A 24,193-nucleotide genomic window follows, 5' to 3' on the forward strand; every position below is an offset into this window, starting at 1 on the left:
AGGAGAGAAGAGAGAAAATTTATTTTAAAAAGGTATAGTGGAAAAACTAGGGCAGGTAGGTGGTGGAGTGGATAGAGTGCTGGGTGTGTTGTCATGAAGACCAAAATTCTAATGTGGCCTCAGACACTAGCTGTATGGCTACCCTTGTTTCCCTCAGTTTCCTCATCTGTAAAATGACCTAGAAAAGGAAATGGCAAACTACTCCAGTATCTTTGCCAAGAAAACCTCAAATGGGGTCATCAAAAATCATGCATCACTGAAAACAACTGAACAACAACAACAAAAAAACAGCACAATGGGGAAAAAAATATACCTTTTGAGTTAAAAGTTCTGGGTTTATTAGACTTAAGTTCTGCCTCCTATTGCCCATATGACCTTGGACAAGTAATTTAGCCTGTCTGGGCCTCAGTTCCTTTAACTCTAAAGTGATGGAATTAAACTAAATGGCCATAATCCTATGCCTCTATAAGTTAAATGTTAGGACAAGTAGTTTCAAGGAAACAGGCTATTTGTTTTTTCTTCTTCTCAATATATCAAAGTACAATATATCAAAAAACAACTGTTTAGTAACATGATAGACTTCTCCACAAAGTAGTGAGTTCTCTTTTATGAGAAGAATTCAAGTAGTTATCTGGCCACTTGTTAGGGATGCCCTAGAAGAATCTCTTGCATTCCACTGGATCGTATGATCTCTGAAACACCATCCAAATCCATAGTTCTATGACTCTCTGACTCTTAGTTTCTCTTATTAACCTAAAAAATCTCTTAATTTATTTAAATTCTCTCTTTGACTCATCCCACTTTTCAGTCCGTATCTTTTTTCATCCCAAGGATCATGGCTGGAGAAGGAAATGAGCAATGGGTTAAACACTAGGGAGAGTGGTTCAAGAACCACTGTTCAAATGTAATTCCCTAAGTCCATCCTAATGCTTCAGCCGTTCAGTTCTTGAAAGAGGAAGATTATGGTTTTTGAGCCATTCAGTGCAGTTGCCCTTCTTTAATCCTTATATACAAGTCCCATATATCCAATCCTTGTAACGTTTTCACTCAGTGATAGTTGCTGAGTGTTGGCAGTGGGAGACACGGCTCTACTGGGATTATGGATTGGGCCTTTGGCCCCTATTTGTCAAATGTCAAAGCTATCTTGGAGGAAGCATCGATTAGCATTGAAGTAGTGGTGGAGAGGTTGGTTCTAGGGCCCGGCTGCCTCAGCCACCTCCACTCTCTGCCAGTTGTGTTTACTAACCCGGCTCACTTTGCCCCAACAGATACCTCTACAAACTTCGTGACCTTCATTTGGACTGTGAGAATTACACAGAGGCTGCCTACACGCTCCTTCTCCATACCTGGCTCCTCAAGGTAGGTGAGAACGTACGTCCAGTAGGTAACCTGTTTAATATCAAGGTCCCTCCAGAACCTAAGGTTCTGGGATGTGTGGTTCCAGTAGAACAGAGGAGGCCAAGGCCCCATCAGAGCCACATTAAAGGTCAAAAAAATCATCAGGCAAACAAGCAAAGGAAGAAAGGAGTTTTGCTCCAAATAAATGGCAGAGCGTATTTTTTCATTTTCTCTCTAAATTAACTAGGAGTTTGGGCATCATGAAATCTAAACTTAAAGAGATCTTTATAGTCAACAGTAATCATTAAACAACAACCAAAAAACTCGGTTATGTAACATCTGAGCTGTGTTAACTATAAATCATTAGCATGCTCACTGTTCTATTTTCTATTTTGAAAATTGTTTTAATAAAAGAATGATTTTTTTAGACTTCTTAGGATCCTTTGTCCTTAATGAGTTTAGAATGAATTCCTTTTAATCACTAGCTCTGAAGTGATCAATAATGCTGATGATGAAGGAGCAATTAGGTAACACAGTGAGAGTCAGGCTTGGAGTCTCAGGAGGAACTGAGTTCAAATCTGACCTCAAACACTTTCTAATCGTGTGACCCTGGGTAAGCCACTTTTGACCCCAATTGCCTCACCTTCACTGCCCTTCTGCCTTAGAATCAATACTGAATATTGATTCTAAGACTGAAGGTAAGGATTTAAACAAAATAATGCTAATGAAGGTTATTTAGGAAATACCTCGTCATATTTCACAAGATAATTCAAAGGGGCTAACTCTGATTGAAATTTGCAACCCAGAGGAATTTCAGAACAAAGAGGATGGGGACATGCTGAGGGCTTTTTCTTTAACCACTGATGGCACAGTTTCAACTTTTTGAGCAAGCTGAGTTGCCTTTGTTCTTATATTCCCACTGTCCAGACAAGATATGCTGGCTGCTGCCAGGAGGGTTGGGCATTCAGTCCTGGAGAAGCCTCCTGAGATTACCCAAAGGGAACTGATGGAGTGGGGCATTGGGGAACGGAGATGAAGGAGGTGGGATGGAAGCAGAGGAGGAGGAGGCAAGCTGGGATCCTGGGAGATGAATGCCTTTGGCTCCCTTTCTGAACCAATCTGATTTCCTGTGCTTTCCTTGCAGTGGTCAGATGAGCAGTGCACATCTCAGGTCATGCAGACAGGACTGCAGCAATCGCAGACGCACCGGCAGCTGAAGGAGACCCTCTATGAGATAATCATAGGCTATTTTGACAAGGGAAAGGTAACAGCCCATTTGAAGCTTCTACCCAGATCCTCCTCTTCTTCCCTTAGCCTCCTAGGGATAACTCTTTGTCAGAGGGAAGGAGGGCTCTCTTTGTTTGAAGAGAATGAGTTTTTAGATGAATGGCTGGACCTCAAACAGTAAAGATTCTATGAGTGACAAAAACTGCTAGGACTGGAGTCCAAAGACCTGGGTTTGAATCCTGACTCAGTTCGGAGTTACAGAATCTTAGTTAACTCACTAAATTTTCCTGACTTTTAGTTTCCTTATCTATAAAATGAGGTTAATAAGACTTGCATTCCTGAGGTGAAATGTGATTTAGGTTTGTTACCTGGAACCAGGAAGACTAGGATTCAAATCTCACCTTTGACCCTTATTGGCTAGGATAGACACATTAATTAACTTTTCTTGACCTCAGATTCCTACCCTGTAAAATCAGGAGAGGAATAGCTAGCCCTCATAGGTTACTTTGGGGCAGCTAGGTGGCTCAGTGGATAGAGTGCTGGGCCTCCAGTCTGGAAAAACTAAATTCACATCCAGCCTCAGACACTTACTAGCTATGTGACCCTAGACACATCATTTAATTCTGCTTGCCTCAGTTTTCTCATCTGTAAAATGAACTGGAAAAAGACTCTTTGCCAAAAAAAAAATACTCCTGAATGAAGAGTCATTCACTAAAGAAACATGAAAAAAATAACACTTTAAGGTTTACAACCCACTTTACAAACATCTCATTTTATCCTCACAACAACTTTGGGAAGAAGGTGTTATTATTGTTTCCACTTTACAAGTCAGAAAAAGATTAAATGACTTTCCTAGGATTCTATGGCTAATTAGTGTCTGAAGGTGGTTTTGAGAGCAGGTCTTCCTGAGGGCAGGTCCAGCACTCTGTCCATTGCATCACTGGGCTGCCTCATCTACTTCACAGGGTTTTTGTGAAACTCAAATGAAATACTGTATGCAAAACACTTTGCAAACTTTAAAGTACTGTAGAAAGAAAGATCAGCTGTTGTTACCTATATTGTAGAGTTGTGTGGAAGAAAGTGCCTGGCAAACTTCATAGCCATATTTATTTTTACATTTATTTTACTGTTATCTAGGGAGACGGTTGCCCAGAAACTACACTGAGTTCTCTTGGGTCCTTCTCTTATGTCTAGGCCTGCTCCTAAAGGAGAGCTCTAGATCCCAGTCTTAGGCAATCCTTCAGGAAGGACCCATCCAAATGTCAACTAGATTTAGATTTTAAATCCTTGTTGAAGTCTTACCTCCCCCAGGAAGCTTTCCTTGTCTCTCTCTTAACTCTCCCCTCCAAGAATTTCCCTCCCTGAGCTCCTTTACCTCTTAATTTAGAACTTAATTATAGATCCCCCAATACTGCACATAGTTGTTGTAGTGTTGATCTTGTCTCCCTGACAAGCCACAGAATGCTTTGAGGGTAAAGACCCCATTTTATTCTTCTCCTGTATTCCTGTAGGGCTTAACACAGGTCTGAGCACACACTAGGTATCCAAATAAATCCTTCCTTATCAGCTGGATGAGGAATTTTTGCCAAAGAATTCTTCCCAAAGGCCAAAGCAGAGACCTTCCCTTGGTCCAGAATGTACAGTCCCTGCTGAAAATTTCCTACTCGTCTCATCAAACTCTTCTGAGGCTCCGGGGAAAGATTACAGGGAGGAAAATTGATCCGGGAGGACCAATTCAATTCTTCATTGCTTTGCTTTCGTCAGAGATGAAAGAAGTGGGGCAAATGACTGGTGAAAGAGTTGGGGAGTGAAAAGTAACACTAATCCCTTCTGTTTACCAACACTTTTCATTTACCTTTGGTTCTAGCCTTGGCTCCATCACTGAATGATGATAATAACCATTTTTATTTCTGCAATCTTTTAAGGTTTGAACAAAAATAAACTCATAACACCAAAAACTACCCCTCATTACTCTCCCTGGACTCCTATGCTATGCTGTTTTTACATGCTTTGGAGATTCTGATCCTTGAATCACTGTGCTTGATGAGGGAATGCTAGTTTGATTAGTGGTCTCTTCTCTTCCCTTTTAAATTGTGGATTTCTAGCATTTTCATAGAATGTGAGCTCCTTAAGGGCAGGGACTGTTTCAAGTTTGCTTTTATGTCCCTAGCAACCAACACAGTACCTGATTCAGTCATTTTCAGTCATGTCCAATTCTTTGCAACCCCATTTGGGGTTTTCTTGGCAAAGATCCTACATTGGTTTTCCATGGCCTTCTCCAGCTCATTTTACAGATGAGAAAAATGAGACAAGCAGTTTAAGGGACTTGCTCCTGGTCATACAGTTAGTAAGTATCTGAGGCCAGATTTGAACTCAGGAAGATGAATCTTCCTGACTCTAGACCTGGTGCTCTATCCATTGTGCCACCTAACTGCCTCTACCTGGCATGGAAGAGATGTTTAAAATATGCTTGTGGATTGATGTATTACATAGGAGGAACCCTTTAACTGGGTAGCATTAGTATCTATTTCATTATTTTACAGATGAAGAAACTGAGGCCCAAAGGGGAGTTGACTCACCCAAGGTCACACAGCTAATGTCTATCACACCTGTGGCCATAACCCAAGATTTTGATTCTTTACTCCAATACTTGTTCCATATGACCTTGAGCAAATAACTTCTCTCTGGACCTTCCTCTTATGAAAAGTGAGATGGGTTGGTCTAGGTGAGATACCCTTTTTGTCTTCCTTTCCTTTCCTTGCTCAGAACCCAGGGTGAAATGATGGTTTATCGTTTTCTCTCTCTGGATGCACGGGAGTTGAGCTTGGTTCATTTTCTGGCTAAAGGGAAAATCAGAGCCTGGCCTCATGCGCTGACTTGTTTCGTTTGCATCCATAAAGCATTTTTATGGTGCTCACTAAGCTGTCCACAGGTTTACAACCAAGGCTCCTTTGTTCAGCACATGGTTTTATTTATTTTTATACCTTAGTGCAAAGAGAGCACTTGTGCTTCAAAATTCTCACTACACTCTGCCATTTTTCCCCCTCCCTGCTCCCATGCTATGACAGCCATATTTCATTGTGTTTCTCTTTTGAAATTGGATGTGAACCCCAATAGACCTCCAATAAGGGAGGAAGAGTCTGGATAGGCCCTCTACTAGTCCCTGAGACTTTTCATCCATTCCTGTCTCCTTTGGATTTAAAGTTGGGGAGCCCCCAATATCAAAACCTCTGTCCTTGTGGGTCAGTGTCACAGAAAGGAGAAGCTAAGAAATTGTGCTTCTTTGGGGCATAGTTACTTTATTAGATTCCTTAATTTAAAGTATTTATTATTAGTTTATTACATTCATCCACTCTGTACATAACTCCACTGGACACAGGCAATGGGATGTAGTAGAAAAGTTATCAGGCTTGAAATCAGAAGTACTCAGATCCCTAATTCCAGATCTGTCTCTAACTAGCTGTATAACCTGCAAGCAAATCACAAGCTCTCTGTCCCTCAATTTAGGTGTCTGTAAAATGGGGATTGTGATATTTTCCCAAATTAAAGGCATGATGTGAGAATCAAATATTTTAAGTACAAAGTAAATTTAAATATTTGGGGTAGTTAGGTGGTAGAGTGCCTGGCAGGAAGACTCATCTTCTTTAGTCCAAATTCAATTTTAGACAAAATAATCACTATCATTGACAATGCCCTTTTATCAATAAAAGCCCAGATCCAGTCCAAAATAAATTAAATAAGCTATCAGGGTTGGGTGTCTCTCCTGTTGGCCATTTCACACTAACTTCTTTTGATTAGAAAGTCTAAATCAGGGAAAATTGAATGAATGAGCTCCCAGGGCAGAGGCATAGATGTTAACAAGAAGAATGCTGAGCCATTCCAGCAAAGCTGAAGGTCTCGACTCTGGACAGGACTCAGCTGACTCTCTGGGCCCACTTGACTTTTGATTCTGTTCCTGTGTTGTAGATGTGGGAAGAAGCCATAGCCCTGTGCAAGGAGTTGGCGGAGCAATATGAAATGCAAGTGTTTGATTATGAACTCCTGAGCCAAAACCTGGTAAGGTTTGAATGCATGTCAAGAGTTGCTGAAAGACTCCACCGGGAAGGCCTAGCCTGAGGGTTGTACTGACCTGGGCCTTGGTCCACTGAAAAGGGAGGGCTTGACAGATTTTAGTGAATGTCCAGATCTGTTTTTATGAAGAAAGGGAAGAAACTAAGAAGGAAAAAAAAACACAAGGGATGCTTGACTGTGATTTTCTCCCTCCCAAGAGCCATTTTGAAATGAATTGGTCTGAATAAACCCATCAGGAGCTGTTCCTCTAATGTGGTATTAAGTACAATACCTGTATGGTGATGTTGCCATACACCAAAACAGACATCGTGCTGTATTTCCACACATCGAAACAGACACACCATGCTCTTGCAACAAGCAAAAGCTGAAATGAGTGAGAAAACAAAGGTTTAATCTGAGCATTTCAATTGAATGAAGTTGCTTAGAAAGGCATGCCAATTGCCTAACAAATCAGGACCAGGTCCCTCATACTGTATTTAATCACAGAACCAATAGAATGAAAGGGAAAATATCTTTTTTATTCAAATCATATTAGGATGTTCCCCCTCTGACTATTATTATGACTCTCTGCCATCTATGATGGGCAAAGGGAAGCCAGCATGTCTCTCTAGCATTTGTCCATCCTGCTGTTCCTATGGTCTAGCACTTGGCCAGGCCTTGTCTCACACTGTAGAGATGCAAAAGTATAGTATTAAGACACGGGAGTGGTAGTCAGTGGGACCTGAATTTGAACGCTGTGCCAGTTACCTATGAAACTTTGAGCTCTACTGACTCACATTACTGGGTCACAATATCCTCTTCTGTATAATGAAGGGGTTGGGCTAGATGATCTCTGAGTTGCCCTCCCAGCTCTAAACCTATGATCCTATAATATTTATTTCCTGTGGGACCTTGGATGAGTCACTTCCCTGTAGGCCTTATTTCTAAAATAATTGGATTGGCTCAGGGAATCTTAGTTCCTTCCATTTTAAATCCTATGCATCTAGAAGTCTGTAATTTTCCATGTGTCCAACATTTCCCTCCACAACCAGTTCTGCTCAACCATTTGAAATTACAGAATCCCCAGTGTTCTATTCTGGTTTATTTAGAAAGTCAACTCTAACTGTTTCTAGAAAGTAATTAATGTCAGAGTTTTTAAAAAATGAGGGAAAGGACTAGTAGTTCACTTTCCTGTGGTTTATTGTTCCAGAGTAATTTTTGTTTTATAGAGTATGTGATTTAATCACAAAGATATGCAGCATAAATATAAATGCTCTTGGCTTATTAATATACATAGCTACCCCCCCACCCCTACTTACATACTCCATTCATCCACACTTATGTAGGTGGAATCCCACATACTTGAAGTCTCATTGGATTCTTTTAAATGGCTTGTCCTTAAGACCCCAATTACTTTCAGGTTTATGTGCTACTGTCACACATCTGTCTATTTATTGATAATCTATGTTTTTTCTTCCTTCAGATTCAACAGGCAAAATTCTATGAAAATATCATGAAAATCCTCCGACCTAAACCAGATTACTTTGCTGTTGGATATTATGGCCAGGGCTTCCCTTCCTTCTTGAGGGTGAGTGAATGTGGGATTTGAGATCCATATTATAGGCCAATGTGGAGAACTGAGCCTTGCTTGGGTTCTTAGTATCTCAGCTTTTAGTATATTGTCTAGACTGCAGAGCATTACAACCCAGGATAAATCACAAACCATCCTAAAAATCATTATCAACAGTCACCAATTGAGACTATGTGGTTTTACAATCCACAAGGAGACAAAGAAAATAGAATTATAGAATATTATAGCCAGAAGGGAGAAGCATAGCTCTTCCCCTCAAGTGGTGTCCAGTCTCATTGGAGATACCAAGCATAGACATGTGGAATAGCTATAGAACATTTATAAAGCAACATAGAATCCAACATGTGGAAATGCAACTGAGAAAGTATACATAAATATAGAATGGAGGGAGAATAAAGGAATTCATCAGGAAAGTTTCTTGGAAGAAATTGGTTGATCTGAGTACTGGGGAGCAATAGATATGCCATTACAAAAGAGATAGGTCAAGTGAGCATTCTAAATAGAGAGAATAAAAGAAATAAAAAATAGAGATTATAATAAAGATAATGGCTACAGGGAACAGAAGGGCTGACTTTCTTGGTGAAGAGCAAAAGAGATAGCTCATGAAGTAGGTCTCTTATGCAGCTGATAAAAGGCTTTGAGTACCAGGTGAAGGAGTTTAGTCTGGTTCTGATAGGGAGCAAGTTTCTGAGTGGGAAAATGACATGGTAAGGAAAGAATTTAGGGGAGATTGTTTTGGAAAAGGAGACATAGAAAATCAAGAGAAGATCTGAAAATAACTAAGACCCAATCTCACTTTAGACATGCCTTCAATTTCTTAAAGGAAAAGTCATTGTGGTAATCCTAGGCATTGTTATGGTTATTTCTCTGCAGAACAAAGTGTTCATCTACCGTGGCAAGGAATATGAACGAAGGGAGGATTTCCAAATCCAGCTGATGAGCCAGTTCCCCAATGCAGAGAAGATGAACACAACGTCTGCTCCAGGAGATGATGTAAAGAATTCTCCTGGCCAATGTATCCTTATAAGTGTATCACTGGAGGGCAGATGACCTGGCAGGTCTAGTTATTCATTCATTTATCTCCTCATTCATTTGGTAGGCAAATATGTGCACTATGAGCAAGGCACTATGCTCCATGCTAGGAATACAAACACACACACACACACAAATCTTAGTCCCTATCCTTAAGGAGGTTACATTATATTGGCTATACAATTCAGTTCAACAACATTTATTTTTATCTAGTTTTTTAGGCATTGGTTGACATATATATGTATATATATGTATGTATGAAGAAAGATATAGATTGATTAGGCTATGTCTTGCTTATTTATATTAGCCAGTTCTTTCTTTGGAGATTAATATATTATTCTTCAACAAGTTATTCTTCAAAACTATTATTTATATAAAAAGTTTTATAGTTATTCAACAAACATTTAAGTAGTATTTTTTGACATTTTTATTTGAGTGGCAGCATGTATTAGATACAACACTGAACAAAGATATCAGGAAGACCTGGGTTTGAATCCTGCTTCCAATACATAATAGATATATGAGCTTGGGGACATCATTTAACTTCTCTCAGTATTTGTATGATCAAGATTAATAATAGTACTTATATCCTACGTTTATTGAGAGAATCAAATGAGACAACATATATGGAAATGCTTTTCAAACTTTAAAGTGCAATATAAGTGTTAGCTAATATTATTGAGTATTAAATACTTCTTATGTTCAAGGCACTATGCCAGGAGCCAGGGAAACAAAGATAAACATGAAACAGTGTTTGGCCTCAAGGAGCTTCCATTTTATCTTGGGAGATAAAACATGTTTTCAAGTAAGTAAACACCAAGTAACACTAAGTAATTACAAGAGGCTAAAAGTGCCAATAACAAAGGATATCATGTCTCACTTAGGTGATACTGTATGGAAGGAAACTGGGGATCAATACTGGCTGGGGAAATACTGCCTTATACTTCCCATACTCCTTTCGAGTTAACTAAATACTTTATACTTTACAAAATCCTTTTGCATGTCACATATCCTTTGATCTTTACTAATAGTTCTTTGTAATAGGTGAGACAGGTATTATAATTATCCCCTTTTACAGATTTGGAAATGGAGGGGAAGCAATAAAAAAAGAAGTCACACAGAACTGGTGTGACCTTGCCCAATCCTGGCAGATTCAAGGCTAAAACTCAGGTCCAGAACTCATCTTCTGACTCCTGTCTTATTCAGTGTTTTGGGAGATGGAGTAAGGAGAAAGAAGTAATCTTTTTTGGACCAGGACGAGTGTTTTGTATACCACATTAAGCTACCTTTATTTAGGTGCTAGGTTTGGAGCCAATTACTGCCGTTATCACCAATAAATCATGAACCAAGCAGCAGACCATTTTAGAATGAGGAAATATCACCAGAATTGATGCAAGGAAGCTTAGTATAGATGGAATCCCAAGTTTAAGGGCACCCTGAAGTCCAAGTTTCACCTGGTCATTAATGGTGTGAAATGGAGAGGAGAGACAAAAAAGGGGAAAGGGGATGGTTCAAAGAATCATAAAGGTTCCCATTGTGATGATGACAGGTATCACAGAAATGCCAAGTTAGAATGGACATCCCAGCCAGACATCGACACATTAGAAGAATAATGTCAATCCTTGCCATCTTCAAACACCTCTCCTATAAGCACAAATTAGGTTAAGTCCTTAAAACATGAATGGCGAAAAAAAGACTTCCGGTTAAGATGGCGGCTTAGAGAAAGCTGAAGTTCAGATCTCCGGAAAACCCTTCCCGACCGATCTCAAACTAGAAGCTCCTAAGGCGCCGAAATTCAAAACGATCAACAGCACAGACCCTGGGAACCCTCCTCCTGGACCTGGACCCGGTTCAAAAGGTACGGCTCCCCTCAAAAGCCAGAACCCGAGATCCCTCGGACCTCAGGGGTAGGAGCGCAGAGTCCAAGGCTCCCTGAAGCGGCAGCCGCGCCGGGCTCAGAGAGCAGGGTCTGAGGAACAACAACCCTCAGGGTCTTCTACCCAAGTCCCAGTCCGGGTGAAAGTTACTGGCTGGGGCTTCCGCTCCAGAGAGCTGGTCGGTCCGGGTGAAAGTTACTGCCTGGGGCCTCCGCTGCAAAGAGCCGGTAGGTCCGGGTGAAAGTTACTGCCTGGGGCCTCTGCTGCAGAGAGCTGGTCAAAACAACAGCAACCCTCAGGGCGGGCAAGACAGCCTCACGGGCTGGATCCTGCTATCCAAGTCTCAGTGAAAGTCTGTGCTCTCGGAGCTTGGGGAAGCGGCAGCCCATCCCCCCGCAGGCCGACGAAACAGCCTCACGGCCAGGGATTCTGAAGGCAACTTCCGGAAATCGAGCCAGGGGGAGAGTGTGGCCTCGTGGTCCGACCCTTCCATTCCAGTTCCAGTGAGGCATATTCAGTTTAACCCAGGGAACGCTCATAGAACCAACATCTGCCCAGGACTAAAGCCTCTGATCACCAGAAAAAGACAAGAAAAGCCAATCCTCCACGTTCAGAGATGACAAACTCCACAGAAGCACAGAAGCCCCAAAATACCAAGAAAAATAAGAAGAAAGGGGCGACTCTGGACACATTCTATGGAGCCAAAATACAAAATACAGAGCAGATAGAAGAAGATATACAAGAAAATTCTCCAAAATCTTCCAAAGGAAATAGAAACTCTCCACAAACCCATGAAGAATTTGAATCAGAAAGGACCAAAAAGATGGAAGCCCTCTGGGAGGAAAAGTGGGAAATGATGCAAAAGAAATTCACGCATCTACAAAACCAGTTTGACCAAACTGTAAAAGAAAACCAGGCTTTAAAGCAAGAACTAATAAAGCAAAGCCAAAACACCAAGAAATTAGAAGAGAACATAAAATATCTCACCGACAAGGTGATAGATCTGGAAAACAGGGGGAGAAGAGAAAATTTAAGAATAATTGGACTCCCAGAAAAGCCAGAAATAAACACCAAACTGGACATGGTGATACAAGATATAATCAAAGAAAATTGCCCAGAGATTCTAGAACAAGGGGGCAATACAGCCACTGACAGAGCTCACAGAACACCTTCTACACTAAACCCCCAAAAGACAACTCCCAGGAATGTAATTGCCAAATTCCAAAGCTATCAAACAAAAGAAAAAATCCTACAGGAAGCCAGAAAAAGACAATTTAGATATAAAGGAATGCCAATCAGGGTCACACAAGACCTTGCAAGTTCTACGCTGAATGATCGTAAGGCATGGAACATGATCTTCAGAAAGGCAAGAGAGCTGGGTCTCCAACCAAGAATCAGCTACCCAGCAAAACTGACTATATACTTCCAAGGGAAAGTATGGGCATTCAACAAAATAGAAGACTTCCAACTTTTTGCAAAGAAAAGACCAGAGCTCTGTGGAAAGTTTGATACCGAAAATCAAAGAGCAAGGAATACCTGAAAAGGTAAATATTAAGGAAAGGGGAAAAATGTTATCTTCTTTTACTCAAACTCTCTTCTATAAGGACTACATTTATATCAACCTATGTATACTAATATGTGGGGAAAATGTAATGTATAAATAGGGGGTAAAGAAAGACCAAATAGAATAATGGTTCTCACACAAAGATTCACAGGGGAAGGGGAGGGGAAGAAAACTCCTATAAGAAGGAGAGGAAGAGAGGGGGGGGGGGTTTACTTAAACCTCAATCTCAGGGAAATCAACTCTGAGAGGGAAAAACATCCAGATCCATTGGGATCTTGAATTCTATCTTACCCAACAAGGGTAAGGAGAAGGGAAAACCAAGGGGGGGGAGGGGGAGAGGGAGAACAAAAAGGGAGGGAAAGAGAGGGGGGAGGGGGAGGGAACAAAAAGGGAGGGACTAAAAAGGGAAACATCAAGGGAGGGGACAAGGGGGACTGATTCAAAGTAAATCACTGGAATAAAAGGTAGAGCCGAAGAAGAAAAGGTTAGAATTAGGGAAGGCAATCAAAATGCCAGGGAGTCCACAAATGACAATCATAACTTTGAACGTGAATGGGATGAACTCACCCATAAAACGTAGACGAATAGCTGAATGGATTAGAATCCAAAACCCTACCATATGTTGTCTTCAAGAAACACACATGAGGCGGGTTGACACCCACAAGGTCAGAATTAAAGGATGGAGTAAGACCTTCTGGGCCTCAACTGATAGAAATAAGGCAGGAGTGGTAATCATGATATCTGATAAAGCCAATGCAAAAATAGACCTGATCAAAAGGGATAGGGAAGGTAATTATATTTTGTTAAAAGGGACTCTAGACAATGAGGAAATATCATTAATCAACATGTATGCACCAAATAATATAGCACCCAAATTTCTAATGGAGAAACTAGGAGAATTGAAGGAAGAAATAGACAATAAAACCATACTAGTGGGAGACTTAAACCAACCATTATCAAATTTAGATAAATCAAATCAAAAAATAAATAAGAAAGAGGTAAAAGAAGTGAATGAAATCTTAGAAAAATTAGAATTAATAGACATATGGAGAAAAATAAATAGGGATAAAAAGGAATACACCTTCTTCTCAGCACCACATGGCACATTCACAAAAATTGACCATACATTAGGTCACAGAAACATAGCACACAAATGCAAAAAAGCAGAAATAATGAATGCAGCCTTCTCAGATCACAAGGCAATAAAAATAATGATTAGTAATGGTACATGGAAAACCAAATCTAAAACCAATTGGAAATTAAACAATATGATACTCCAAAACCGTTTAGCTAAAGAAGAAATCATAGAAACAATTAATAATTTCATCAAGGAAAATGACAATGGCGAAACATCCTTTCAAACCTTTTGGGATGCAGCCAAAGCGGTAATCAGAGGCAAATTCATATCCCTGAAAGCTCATATTAACAAACAAGGGAGAGCAGAGATCAATCAATTGGAAATGCAATTGAAAAAACTCGAAAGCGATCAAATTAAAAACCCCCAGCAGAAAACCAAATTAGAAATCCTAAAAATTAAGGGAGAAATTAATAAAATCGAAAGTGATAGAACTATTGATTTAATAAATAAGACAAGAAGCTGGTACTTTGAAAAAACAAACAAAATAGACAAAGTACTGGTCAATCTAATTAAAAAAAGGAAGGAAGAAAAGCAAATTCACAGCATTAAAGATGAAAAGGGGGACAGCACCTCCAATGAGGAGGAAATTAAGGCAATCATTAGAAATTACTTTGCCCAATTATATGGCAATAAATACACCAATTTAGGAGAAATGGATGAATATATACAAAAATACAAACTGCCTAGACTAACAGAAGAGGAAATAGAATTCTTAAATAATCCCATATCAGAAATTGAAATCCATCAAGCCATCAAAGAACTTCCTAAGAAAAAATCCCCAGGGCCTGATGGATTCACCTGTGAATTCTATCAAACATTCAGAGAACAGTTAACCCCAATACTATACAAACTATTTGACATAATAAGCAAAGAGGGAGTTCTACCAAACTCCTTCTACGACACAAACATGGTACTGATTCCAAAACCAGGCAGGTCAAAAACAGAGAAAGAAAACTATAGACCAATCTCCCTAATGAATATAGATGCAAAAATTTTAAATAGGATACTAGCAAAAAGACTCCAGCAAGTGATCAGAAGGATCATTCACCATGATCAAGTAGGATTCATACCAGGGATGCAGGGCTGGTTCAACATTAGGAAAACCATCCACATAATTGACCACATCAACAAGCAAACTAGCAAGAACCACATGATTATTTCAATAGATGCAGAAAAAGCCTTTGATAAAATACAACACCCATTCCTATTAAAAACACTAGAAAGCATAGGAATAGAAGGGTCATTCCTAAAAATAATAAACAGTATATATCTAAAACCAACAGCTAATATCATCTGCAATGGGGATAAACTAGATGCATTCCCAATAAGATCAGGAGTGAAACAAGGATGCCCATTATCACCTCTACTATTTGACATTGTACTAGAAACACTAGCAGTAGCAATTAGAGAAGATAAAGAAATTGAAGGCATCAGAATAGGCAAGGAGGAGACCAAGTTATCACTCTTTGCGGATGACATGATGGTCTAATTAAAGAATCCTAGAGATTCAACCAAAAAGCTAATTGAAATAATCAACAACTTTAGCAAAGTTGCAGGATACAAAATAAACCCACATAAATCATCAGCTTTTCTATATATCTCCAACACAGCTCAGCAGCAAGAACTAGAAAGAGAAATCCCATTCAAAATCACCTTAGACAAAATAAAATACCTAGGAATCTATCTCCCAAGACAAACACAGGAACTATATGAACACAACTACAAAACACTCGCCACACAACTAAAACTAGACTTGAACAATTGGAAAAACATTAACTGCTCATGGATAGGACGAGCCAATATAATAAAAATGACCATCCTACCCAAACTTATTTATCTATTTAGTGCCATACCCATTGAACTACCAAAATACTTCTTCACTGATTTAGAAAAAACCATAACAAAGTTCATTTGGAAGAACAAAAGATCAAGGATATCCAGGGAAATAATGAAAAAAAAACACATATGATGGGGGCCTTGCAGTCCCAGACCTCAAACTATATTACAAAGCAGCAGTCATCAAAACAATTTGGTACTGGCTAAGAAACAGAAAGGAAGATCAGTGGAATAGACTGGGGGAAAACGACCTCAGCAAGACAGTATACGATAAACCCAAAGATCCCAGCTTTTGGGACAAAAATCCACTATTCGATAAAAACTGCTGGGAAAATTGGAAGACAGTGTGGGAGAGACTAGGAATAGATCAACACCTCACACCCTACACCAAGATAAATTCAAAATGGGTGAGTGACTTAAACATAAAGAAGGAAACCATAAGTAAATTGGGTAAACACAGAATAGTATACATGTCAGACCTTTGGGAGGGGAAAGGCTTTAAAACCAAGCAAGATATAGAAAGAATCACAAAATGTAAAATAAATAATTTTGACTACATCAAACTAAAAAGCTTTTGTACAAACAAAACCAATATAACTAAAATCAGAAGGGAAACAACAAATTGGGAAAAAATCTTCATAGAAACCTCTGACAAAGGTTTAATTACTCATATTTATAATGAGCTAAATCAATTGTACAAAAAATCAAGCCATTCTCCAATTGATAAATGGGCAAGGGAAATGGATAGGCAGTTCTCAGATAAAGAAATCAAAACTATTAACAAGCACATGAAGAAGTGTTCTACATCTCTTATAATCAGAGAGATGCAAATCAAAACAACTCTGAGGTATCACCTCACACCTAGCAGATTGGCTAACATAACAGCAAAGGAAAGTAATGAATGCTGGAGGGGATGTGGCAAAGTAGGGACATTAATTCATTGCTGGTGGAGTTGTGAACTGATCCAACCATTCTGGAGGGCAATTTGGAACTATGCCCAAAGGGCGACAAAAGAATATCTACCCTTTGACCCAGCCATAGCACTGCTGGGTCTGTACCCCAAAGAGATAATGGACACAAAGACTTGTACAAAAATATTCATAGCTGCGCTCTTTGTGGTGGCCCAAAACTGGAAAACGAGGGGATGCCCATCAATTGGGGAATGGCTGAAAAAACTGTGGTATATGTTGGTGATGGAATACTATTGTGCTCAAAGGAATAATAAAGTGGAGAAGTTCCATGGAGACTGGAACAACCTCCAGGAAGTGATGCAGAGCGAGAGGAGCAGAACCAGGAGAACATTGTACACAGAGACTTATACACTGTGGTATAATCGAACGTAATGGACTTCTCCATTAGGGGCGGTGTAATGTCCCTGAACAACTTTCAGGGATCCAGGAGAAAAAAAACACCATTCATAAGCAAAGGATAAACTATGGGAGTGGAAACACCGAGAAAAAGCAACTGCCTGAATACAGAGGTTGAGGGGACATGACAGAGGATAGACTTTAAATGAACACTCTAATGCAAATACTATCAACAAAGCAATGGGTTCAAATCAAGAAAACATCTAATGCCCAGTGGACTTACGCGTCGGCTATGGGGGGTGGGGGGGAGGAAAAGAAAATGATCTATGTCTTTAACGAATAATGCTTGGAAATGATCAAATAAAATATATTTAAAAAAAAAAACATGAATGGCAAGTTCCATGGCTGGTCTGCCAAGTCTCCTGAACCTGATTCCAAATATTTTCTCCCTTGGAGTGATAAATATTCATCTGTAACCTTTTCATTATGTCTCTTTGCCCTTCATTCCTACACTACTCTGGAATGTCTGGTTCTTTAGAGGGAAAATGCCACTGCTCTAAAGGGGACAGCTACAAATGAGAATCTGATATTTCTAATGTAATCCAAAGTAAGACCCTTACATTTGGAGAGGCCAGGATGCTGTACAGCCACTTAACCTTTTAACTATTGTGTTTTCTTCTGAGACTTTAAAACAACTTGTCCCAAGTGTTGGTTTTTTTTCCTATCTTCTTGCTTTAAAAAAGGAGGAACATTTGAAAGGAGGAAATATTTTCAGTAGCTAAATTCACTTTTCCCCAGCCCTCCTTGCTCAAGCCTCAAGATCTGTATTTCTTTGCATAGATGCTTCAGCTGTAGTACAGCTACTCACATTCATTTCTTAGGAGCTGTCCCTGAAAGGAGCTATGCTAATTGATCCTGGTGGTAAAGAGAAGGAGAAAGGAGTAATCTTTTTTGGACCAGGACAAGTTGCTAAGAACAAAAACCATGATTTTGAACCCAAGAACAGTAGTTGACAGTTTTAATCTTTAAACTTCCTTCCATTGCAATCAGAAGCAATCCAATGGAATATTATAGCTAGAAAGGAAATTAGATGTCATCTAGATCAACCCCCTCCTTTTATACATGAAAAAAGAGTCCTAGAACTCAATGAATTCTAATAGCTACCTCTTACCTCAAGGATCAAACACAAACTCTTTTGCTTAACATTTAAAGACTTTAGTCACCTGATTCCCCCTCTACCTTTCCATGTTTATCATATATAACTCTCCTTCATAATCTTGATGTCCAGCCAAACAAGCTTTCCTGCTATTCCTTACATCTCCCAGCCTTTGAACAGGCTAAACTCCCATGTCTGAAATTTACTTTCTCCTCTATGATACTTCCTAGGAATCCTGGATTCCCTTAAACTCAGCTCAAGTGGCACCTTCTATACCTTTTCTATTACTTTCAGTTGCTAGGGTTCCTCCCTCTTCACACACACCATATGAATGAATTCACCTATATGGGACAAGAGAACCCTGGGATTCTCAAGATGGGCAGAGAGCTAACCAAAGGAAGTGGAAGAAAGGACATGGGAAAGAAGCAAGAGCCACTGACTGATGGCAAACCTTCCTCCACCATTTAATCATCTTTTTGCTTGGCATGTTTTTGACTTAAATAATGAAATAAAAACTCCTCTTGCCAACTCAGGACTAGGAAGAAAATGTTCTTGCTAGGTAGTAGGCAGAGCTGAGCCAGTTGATGCCTGACAGACATTCTTTATAGGGGTCGCAGTGACTACTATTTGATTTCCAGGACTCTGATGAGTAGGTGGTGGGTCTGGCCTTTCTAGAGCTCAGCCAGTGCAGAGTTGGGAGTAAAAAGGATTTAGTTTCTTACAAGTAACTTTTCTTCAGGTTGACTGAACTGGGAAAGAACCTCTCAGCCCCATGAATGGCTATGGCCATCAGAAAGTCTCAATAGTGGTTGTCAAAGTTATTAGTCCTTAACTCAGAGGCATTCAGATATTCAGTGCTTCACAGTCCAACCGGTCTTGGATGAACACCCTAGGTTCAAGAATAAGCCTGTGCCTGACCAAATTATAAAGTAAGTCTCTGTCTTCCCCTCTCTCCTTCCTTCTCCCTCCCCCCCCATCTGTCTCTATCTCTGCCTCTGTCTCTGTCCCTCTCTGTCTCTCTCTCTGTCTCTGTCTCTCTGTCTCTGTCTGTCTGTCTGTCTCTCTTTCTCTCTCTCTCTCTCTCTCTCTCTCTCTCTCTCTCTCTCTCTCTCTCTCTCTCTCTCTCTCTCTCTCTCTCTCTCTCTCTCTCCTGCACAGAGAAGCCAGAGCTTCTGCCACCAGTCTCCATACATACCAAGCACACACATACCTACACACACAAAAAAAACCCACCCTCAGAAACAGCATTCCCTGAAGAAATCGTGCTCCTCTTTTCTTCCTTGGAGTGGGGTTCCCCATGACAGCCTCAGCTGCCCCTGAAATGGGCCATTGCTGTAGCCAAGGGAGAAGGACAACATTTCTGGCACTCTGTGTGGCGAAGGCATCCTCAATAAATACAGATTGAATTAATAGGCTGGAACTCAGAGATGTGTCAGGCTGAACTGGAAGGGGTGCCAGACGCCCCACTGCAGTGCCATTCTGGCCAGGTGCACCACATGGAGGAGGGAGGGAAAGGAAGCTACTGCTGCTGCTGCTGTTGTGACCTCAGTGTGGGGTGTCACTGGCTTAAAGAGAATGGAAAGATAGGCATTGGCTAGCAGGACTCCTTGGATGTAAATATGAAATTCAGATCAGCTTCCCAAGCTTTTGACTGATGCCCAGTCTGTGTCCCTGATGCAAGTTCCATCTAGCAGAACAGTCACTGCAGTTATAACAGAGTGCAGCAGGACCTGACTATAAAGAAGGCTGCTTCCTTTGGGAGCTCCTATGAGTGGGGGGCGGGGAGAGGAAAGGAGAGTTGCCCATCAGTTCTCTCCAGGAGAGCAGGATGCCCCATTTCAGCATCTTAGCTGCAACATCAGATGATCAGATGTCAGTGTCGACTGCAGAGAAGTTGTAGGACAAGGTGAGCTTGACCCAGCTCATTAATGAGTCTGGAGAGTTCAGCCCACACATAGGCCATGCTGTCGGCTCCTAAGGAGGTGATACGATCATTTGGACTGTGTGTGTGTGTGTGTGTGTGTGAAAGATTGAGGGAGGGAAGGATTTGACAAACACACATTGCCACCCTACAGAGATTGCTGAATTGTCTTCTAAGACCATGGAAAAGAAACTTTGATAGAAAAGAGGCTCTTACCCAGGCTAGAATAAGGGGATTTAACTGTATCATAAGACATGAAACACAGGTCTTAAAGGAAATCAGGGAAGCCAAGAGATGGAGATGAGGAGGGTGAGCAGGTAATAGTTCTCTGTGAAAGGGGACATTTCCATTGAATAATCAGTTTGGAGAATTAGTTCCGTTGTTCCATTCCCAGAGACTAGAGGCACTGCCAATGGATATCTCATATTCTTTCTATTTTTCAGCTTTTATAAATCAAACTATGTGCAGCGATTCCACTACTCCAGGCCAGTGCGGAAGGGAACAGTTGACCCTGAAAATGAGTTTGCTGTGAGTATCTCTTATTACTAGGACTCAAAACTATAACCAAGATGGGGTAACTGGGGTTTTTAGCTCAGGACACCAAAATGTAAAAGGCTCTAAAGTCATACTATTCAGCAGCATAGAAACAAATGAGTTTTGCAGCTAGTTAGTTAGCAAGAATAATTAGATAAAATACCAAAAGTTTGTTTCTTCTCCCTCCATCCATCTTGAGGTGATGCCTAAAGTGGTTTCTGCCCTGGCCCACCCCAGCTCTGATCCCCTTCAACATCAGCTTTCTGGTGTCCCAGAGGTTTGTCTTTTCCAGTGATGTCCTGGATCTCTTACTACAGCCCATCCCTAGGCAGTCAAAATCAACATGAAGATCAATGAATGCCTGGTTGCCTCCTCACTCTCCTTAATCAGATTTTGCCTCATTTCTGCATGATTCCAGCCCTCTTCAAAACACCTCATTTTGTGAAGGTTACCAAGAGGTTGCTGTATGTTCCACAAGCCAAACATTAAGACAACACTCTTAAGCTGACAGCCCTTTAGCTGGGAGACTTTTGAGTTGTTGATCAAATCAGCCCAACCAAAAAATATCAACAAAAAGCCACTAGGGCTTTAGAGCTATTGGAGCCCCCTGAGCATTCTTAAACATGTGCGTTTCCCTACAGGGAATAATTATCTTCCTCTATCCAGCTTTGATCACTGGAGGCATGATGCTGAGGTCCTCACCAGCTATTTCCCCAGCACCTGAGGGAGTTTAGGCTTAATGTTGACAAAACACCTTTGGGAAGGAGATAGCAGCTTATTTCTATGATTTGCAAAGCTTATTTTAATCTCAGAGGGAAAAATAAGCTGAGTGTCTATTGAACTACTTGCTGCTCTGTGGGCATTACACAATTTAATCCCATGTTTCTTTTCTGCCCTTCTTTTCACACTGCTGGTTAGTCCATGTGGATTGAGAGAACATCCTTTGTGACAGCATACAAACTCCCAGGGATCCTGAGATGGTTCGAGGTGATTGCCATGTCCCAAGTAAGTACACGCCCCAGAGGATGGAGCTTGTAAGAACCATGTGATAACCAGTTCTAGGGGGACTGTTCTGTCCTTGAAGGCACAGCTGAATACTTGTTTGGAGCCACTGTGGTATCAGAGGATGTCAACTGGTCTGTTAATAGGAATATAGTAAGTGCTTACCAGGTACTAAATTCTGGGGATAGAAAGAAAAGCCCAGTCCTTGCCCTCAGGCAGCCTCATTTCAATGAGGGAGACAAGGAGCAAACAACCAATCTGTAAAAGATATGTCAAGTGTAAATGGGAGTCAACTCATTTAGACAGCTAGGTAGCATTGTGGATAAAGCTCTAAACCTGGAATCAGGAAAATCTTAAGTTCAAATCTGACCTCAGATACTTCTTATCTTTGTGACCTTGAATATATCACTCAACCTCAGTTTCCTTGCCTGTAAAAAAGGAGGTAATAATAGCACCTACTTCCCAGGGTTGTTGTGATGATCAAATGAAATAATAGTTGTAAAGTACTTTGCAAACCTTAAAGTATGAAAAAAATATTTTTCCAGAAGCAAAGCACTAACAGTGGGGATGGGCTGGAGGCTGGGGGAAGACCTAGGAAGGCTTCTTGCAGAAGATGGGATCTGAGCTGAGTCTTGACGGAAATCAAGGAATCCAAGAGATGGAGATGAGGAGGGTGAGCATTCCAGACCCTACAAAAGCCTAGAGTTGGAGGATCATGAGAACAGCAAGAAGGTCAATATCACTAAAATATAAAGTATAAAGCGGGAAGTAAGGTATGAGATCAGGTTGTTGTTCAATCATGCCTGACTCTTTGTGACTCCTTGGCAAAGATAATAGAGTGTTTTGCCATTACCTTTTCCAGCTCATTTTATAGATGGTGAAACTGAGGTAAACAGGGTTAAGTGACTCACCCTGGATCACACAGTTAGTAAATGTTTAAGACTGAATTTGAATTCAGGAAGATGAGTTTTCCTGAGTCCAGACCCCATATTCTATTATGCCACCTAGCAACCCCCACAACCCTATAGGTTACACAAGATTTTAAAAGACAAAGAAGGGATTTTGCATTTTATAATAGAGGTAATAGAGAGCCACTGGAGTTTATGGAGTAAAGAGTGAGGTGATGTGGTCATATTTGTACTTCAGGAAAATTGTGTTAGCAGCTGAGTAAAGGATGAATGAAAATGGGGAGTCTTGAAGCCAGGAAACCAGCTAGAAGGCCATTGCAACAATCCAGGTGTGAGGTGATGAGGACCTGTACCAGTGGTTGATATATGAGGTAGAACAAAGGGGGTACTTTGGAGAGATGTTGTGAAGGTAGAAGACTTGGCAACGGATTGAATATGTGGAGTAAATGTAAGGGAGAAGTCAAAGGTAATACTGCATTTGTGACCCTGGGTGACTGGGATCATAGTGGTGCCCTTGACAATAATAAAGAAATTGAGAAGAGGGGACTACTTTGGAGGAAAGAGCATGAATTCCATTTTATATCTGCTGAATTTGCGATGTTTAAAGGACATTCAATTTGTTATGTCCAATATGCCGTTAGTGATGCAAGACTGAAGATCAGGAGTGATGAAATGATTGACTAGATCTGAGAATCATCTGCATAGAGATAACTGAGATGTTAGTGTTAGTGTAGGAAGGAACCTTGAAGATTGTCTAGCTCAACCTTCTTTTAATGATCAGAATACTGAGTCACAAAAAAGTTCAAGTGACTTCTCAAAGGTCGCATATCTCATTAGTCCAGATCTATAATTATATTTCAGATTTCCTGATTCAGAGAATGATTTCTGGATTGTCTAATATCCTTCAGATATTAGACAGAATCCTTTTATCTCTGCCCAGTCATTGATTCCCTTATGATTTTCCCCTCGAGAGATCCCATAACATGACCAACTAGGACAGTCATGAAGGACTCTGGACAATTTGGACATATTCCAGAATTACCCATATTTGGAACTCAGTGTGCCAGTAGCCACCATCTCCCTCTCACCCCAAAATCCAACAACCAAATTCCTGCCCTGGTGTGAGAGATCTCCCTTCCTAAAAAGATAGTGTTTAAAAAAACAAACAAGCAAAATGGCTTCAGGCAGAAAGGTTAGGCTGGTCACCTTCCTTTCTGGGTTCATTTTTTATTGCTCATGTGTGTGTGCATGTATGTGTGTGTTTGTGTGTTTTTTTTTGTTTCTGGGCTTGTCTAGAATACAACTTTAATAAAAACAAGAAGATAGTATAACTAGTATTTCACTTTGCTTCCTTGCCTCCTCCTCATCCCCTTTATCTTTCTCTCCCTGTCTCTGTCTGTCTGTCTGCCTCTCACACACACACATACACATGCTAAAACATATTCATCATGAAAAACATTCATAGCATATGTCCAAATTCTAGCTTGGTGACTGATTTCATGTGTATTCATGCAACACCTACAATACAGTTTGGGAAGGAGAGATTTCACAAGGTTCAGTCCTCTAGGATCAGTGGTACTTATAGCTTTGCATCTTACAATTTCTTTAAGATTTCCAGATTCCCTACCACTCACTTCCTGCATACATATATACATATACTTCCTATAAATCTATTTATATGTAGATATGGATCTGCATCCAGCCCCTTAGAT

At 40.5% G+C, this 24,193-nt stretch overlaps 1 protein-coding gene across 1 annotated transcript in view; it reads left to right on the top strand.

Annotated features, from left to right (window-relative positions):
• Positions 1 to 24,193, top strand: part of DOCK2 (dedicator of cytokinesis 2) — a 559,513-nt gene that overhangs the window by 512,466 nt on the left and 22,854 nt on the right. Inside the window, exons 37-44 of the mRNA XM_056811565.1 lie at positions 1,269 to 1,359; positions 2,483 to 2,602; positions 6,532 to 6,621; positions 8,099 to 8,203; positions 9,080 to 9,221; positions 18,964 to 19,045; positions 20,481 to 20,565; positions 21,490 to 21,576. Of these exons, the coding sequence (XP_056667543.1) occupies positions 1,269 to 1,359; positions 2,483 to 2,602; positions 6,532 to 6,621; positions 8,099 to 8,203; positions 9,080 to 9,221; positions 18,964 to 19,045; positions 20,481 to 20,565; positions 21,490 to 21,576 (802 nt within the window). The remainder of the gene's footprint in view (positions 1 to 1,268; positions 1,360 to 2,482; positions 2,603 to 6,531; positions 6,622 to 8,098; positions 8,204 to 9,079; positions 9,222 to 18,963; positions 19,046 to 20,480; positions 20,566 to 21,489; positions 21,577 to 24,193) is intronic.

Source organism: Monodelphis domestica, chromosome 1, assembly GCF_027887165.1.
Source record: "Monodelphis domestica isolate mMonDom1 chromosome 1, mMonDom1.pri, whole genome shotgun sequence".
Classification (NCBI taxonomy): Eukaryota; Metazoa; Chordata; class Mammalia; order Didelphimorphia; family Didelphidae; genus Monodelphis; species Monodelphis domestica.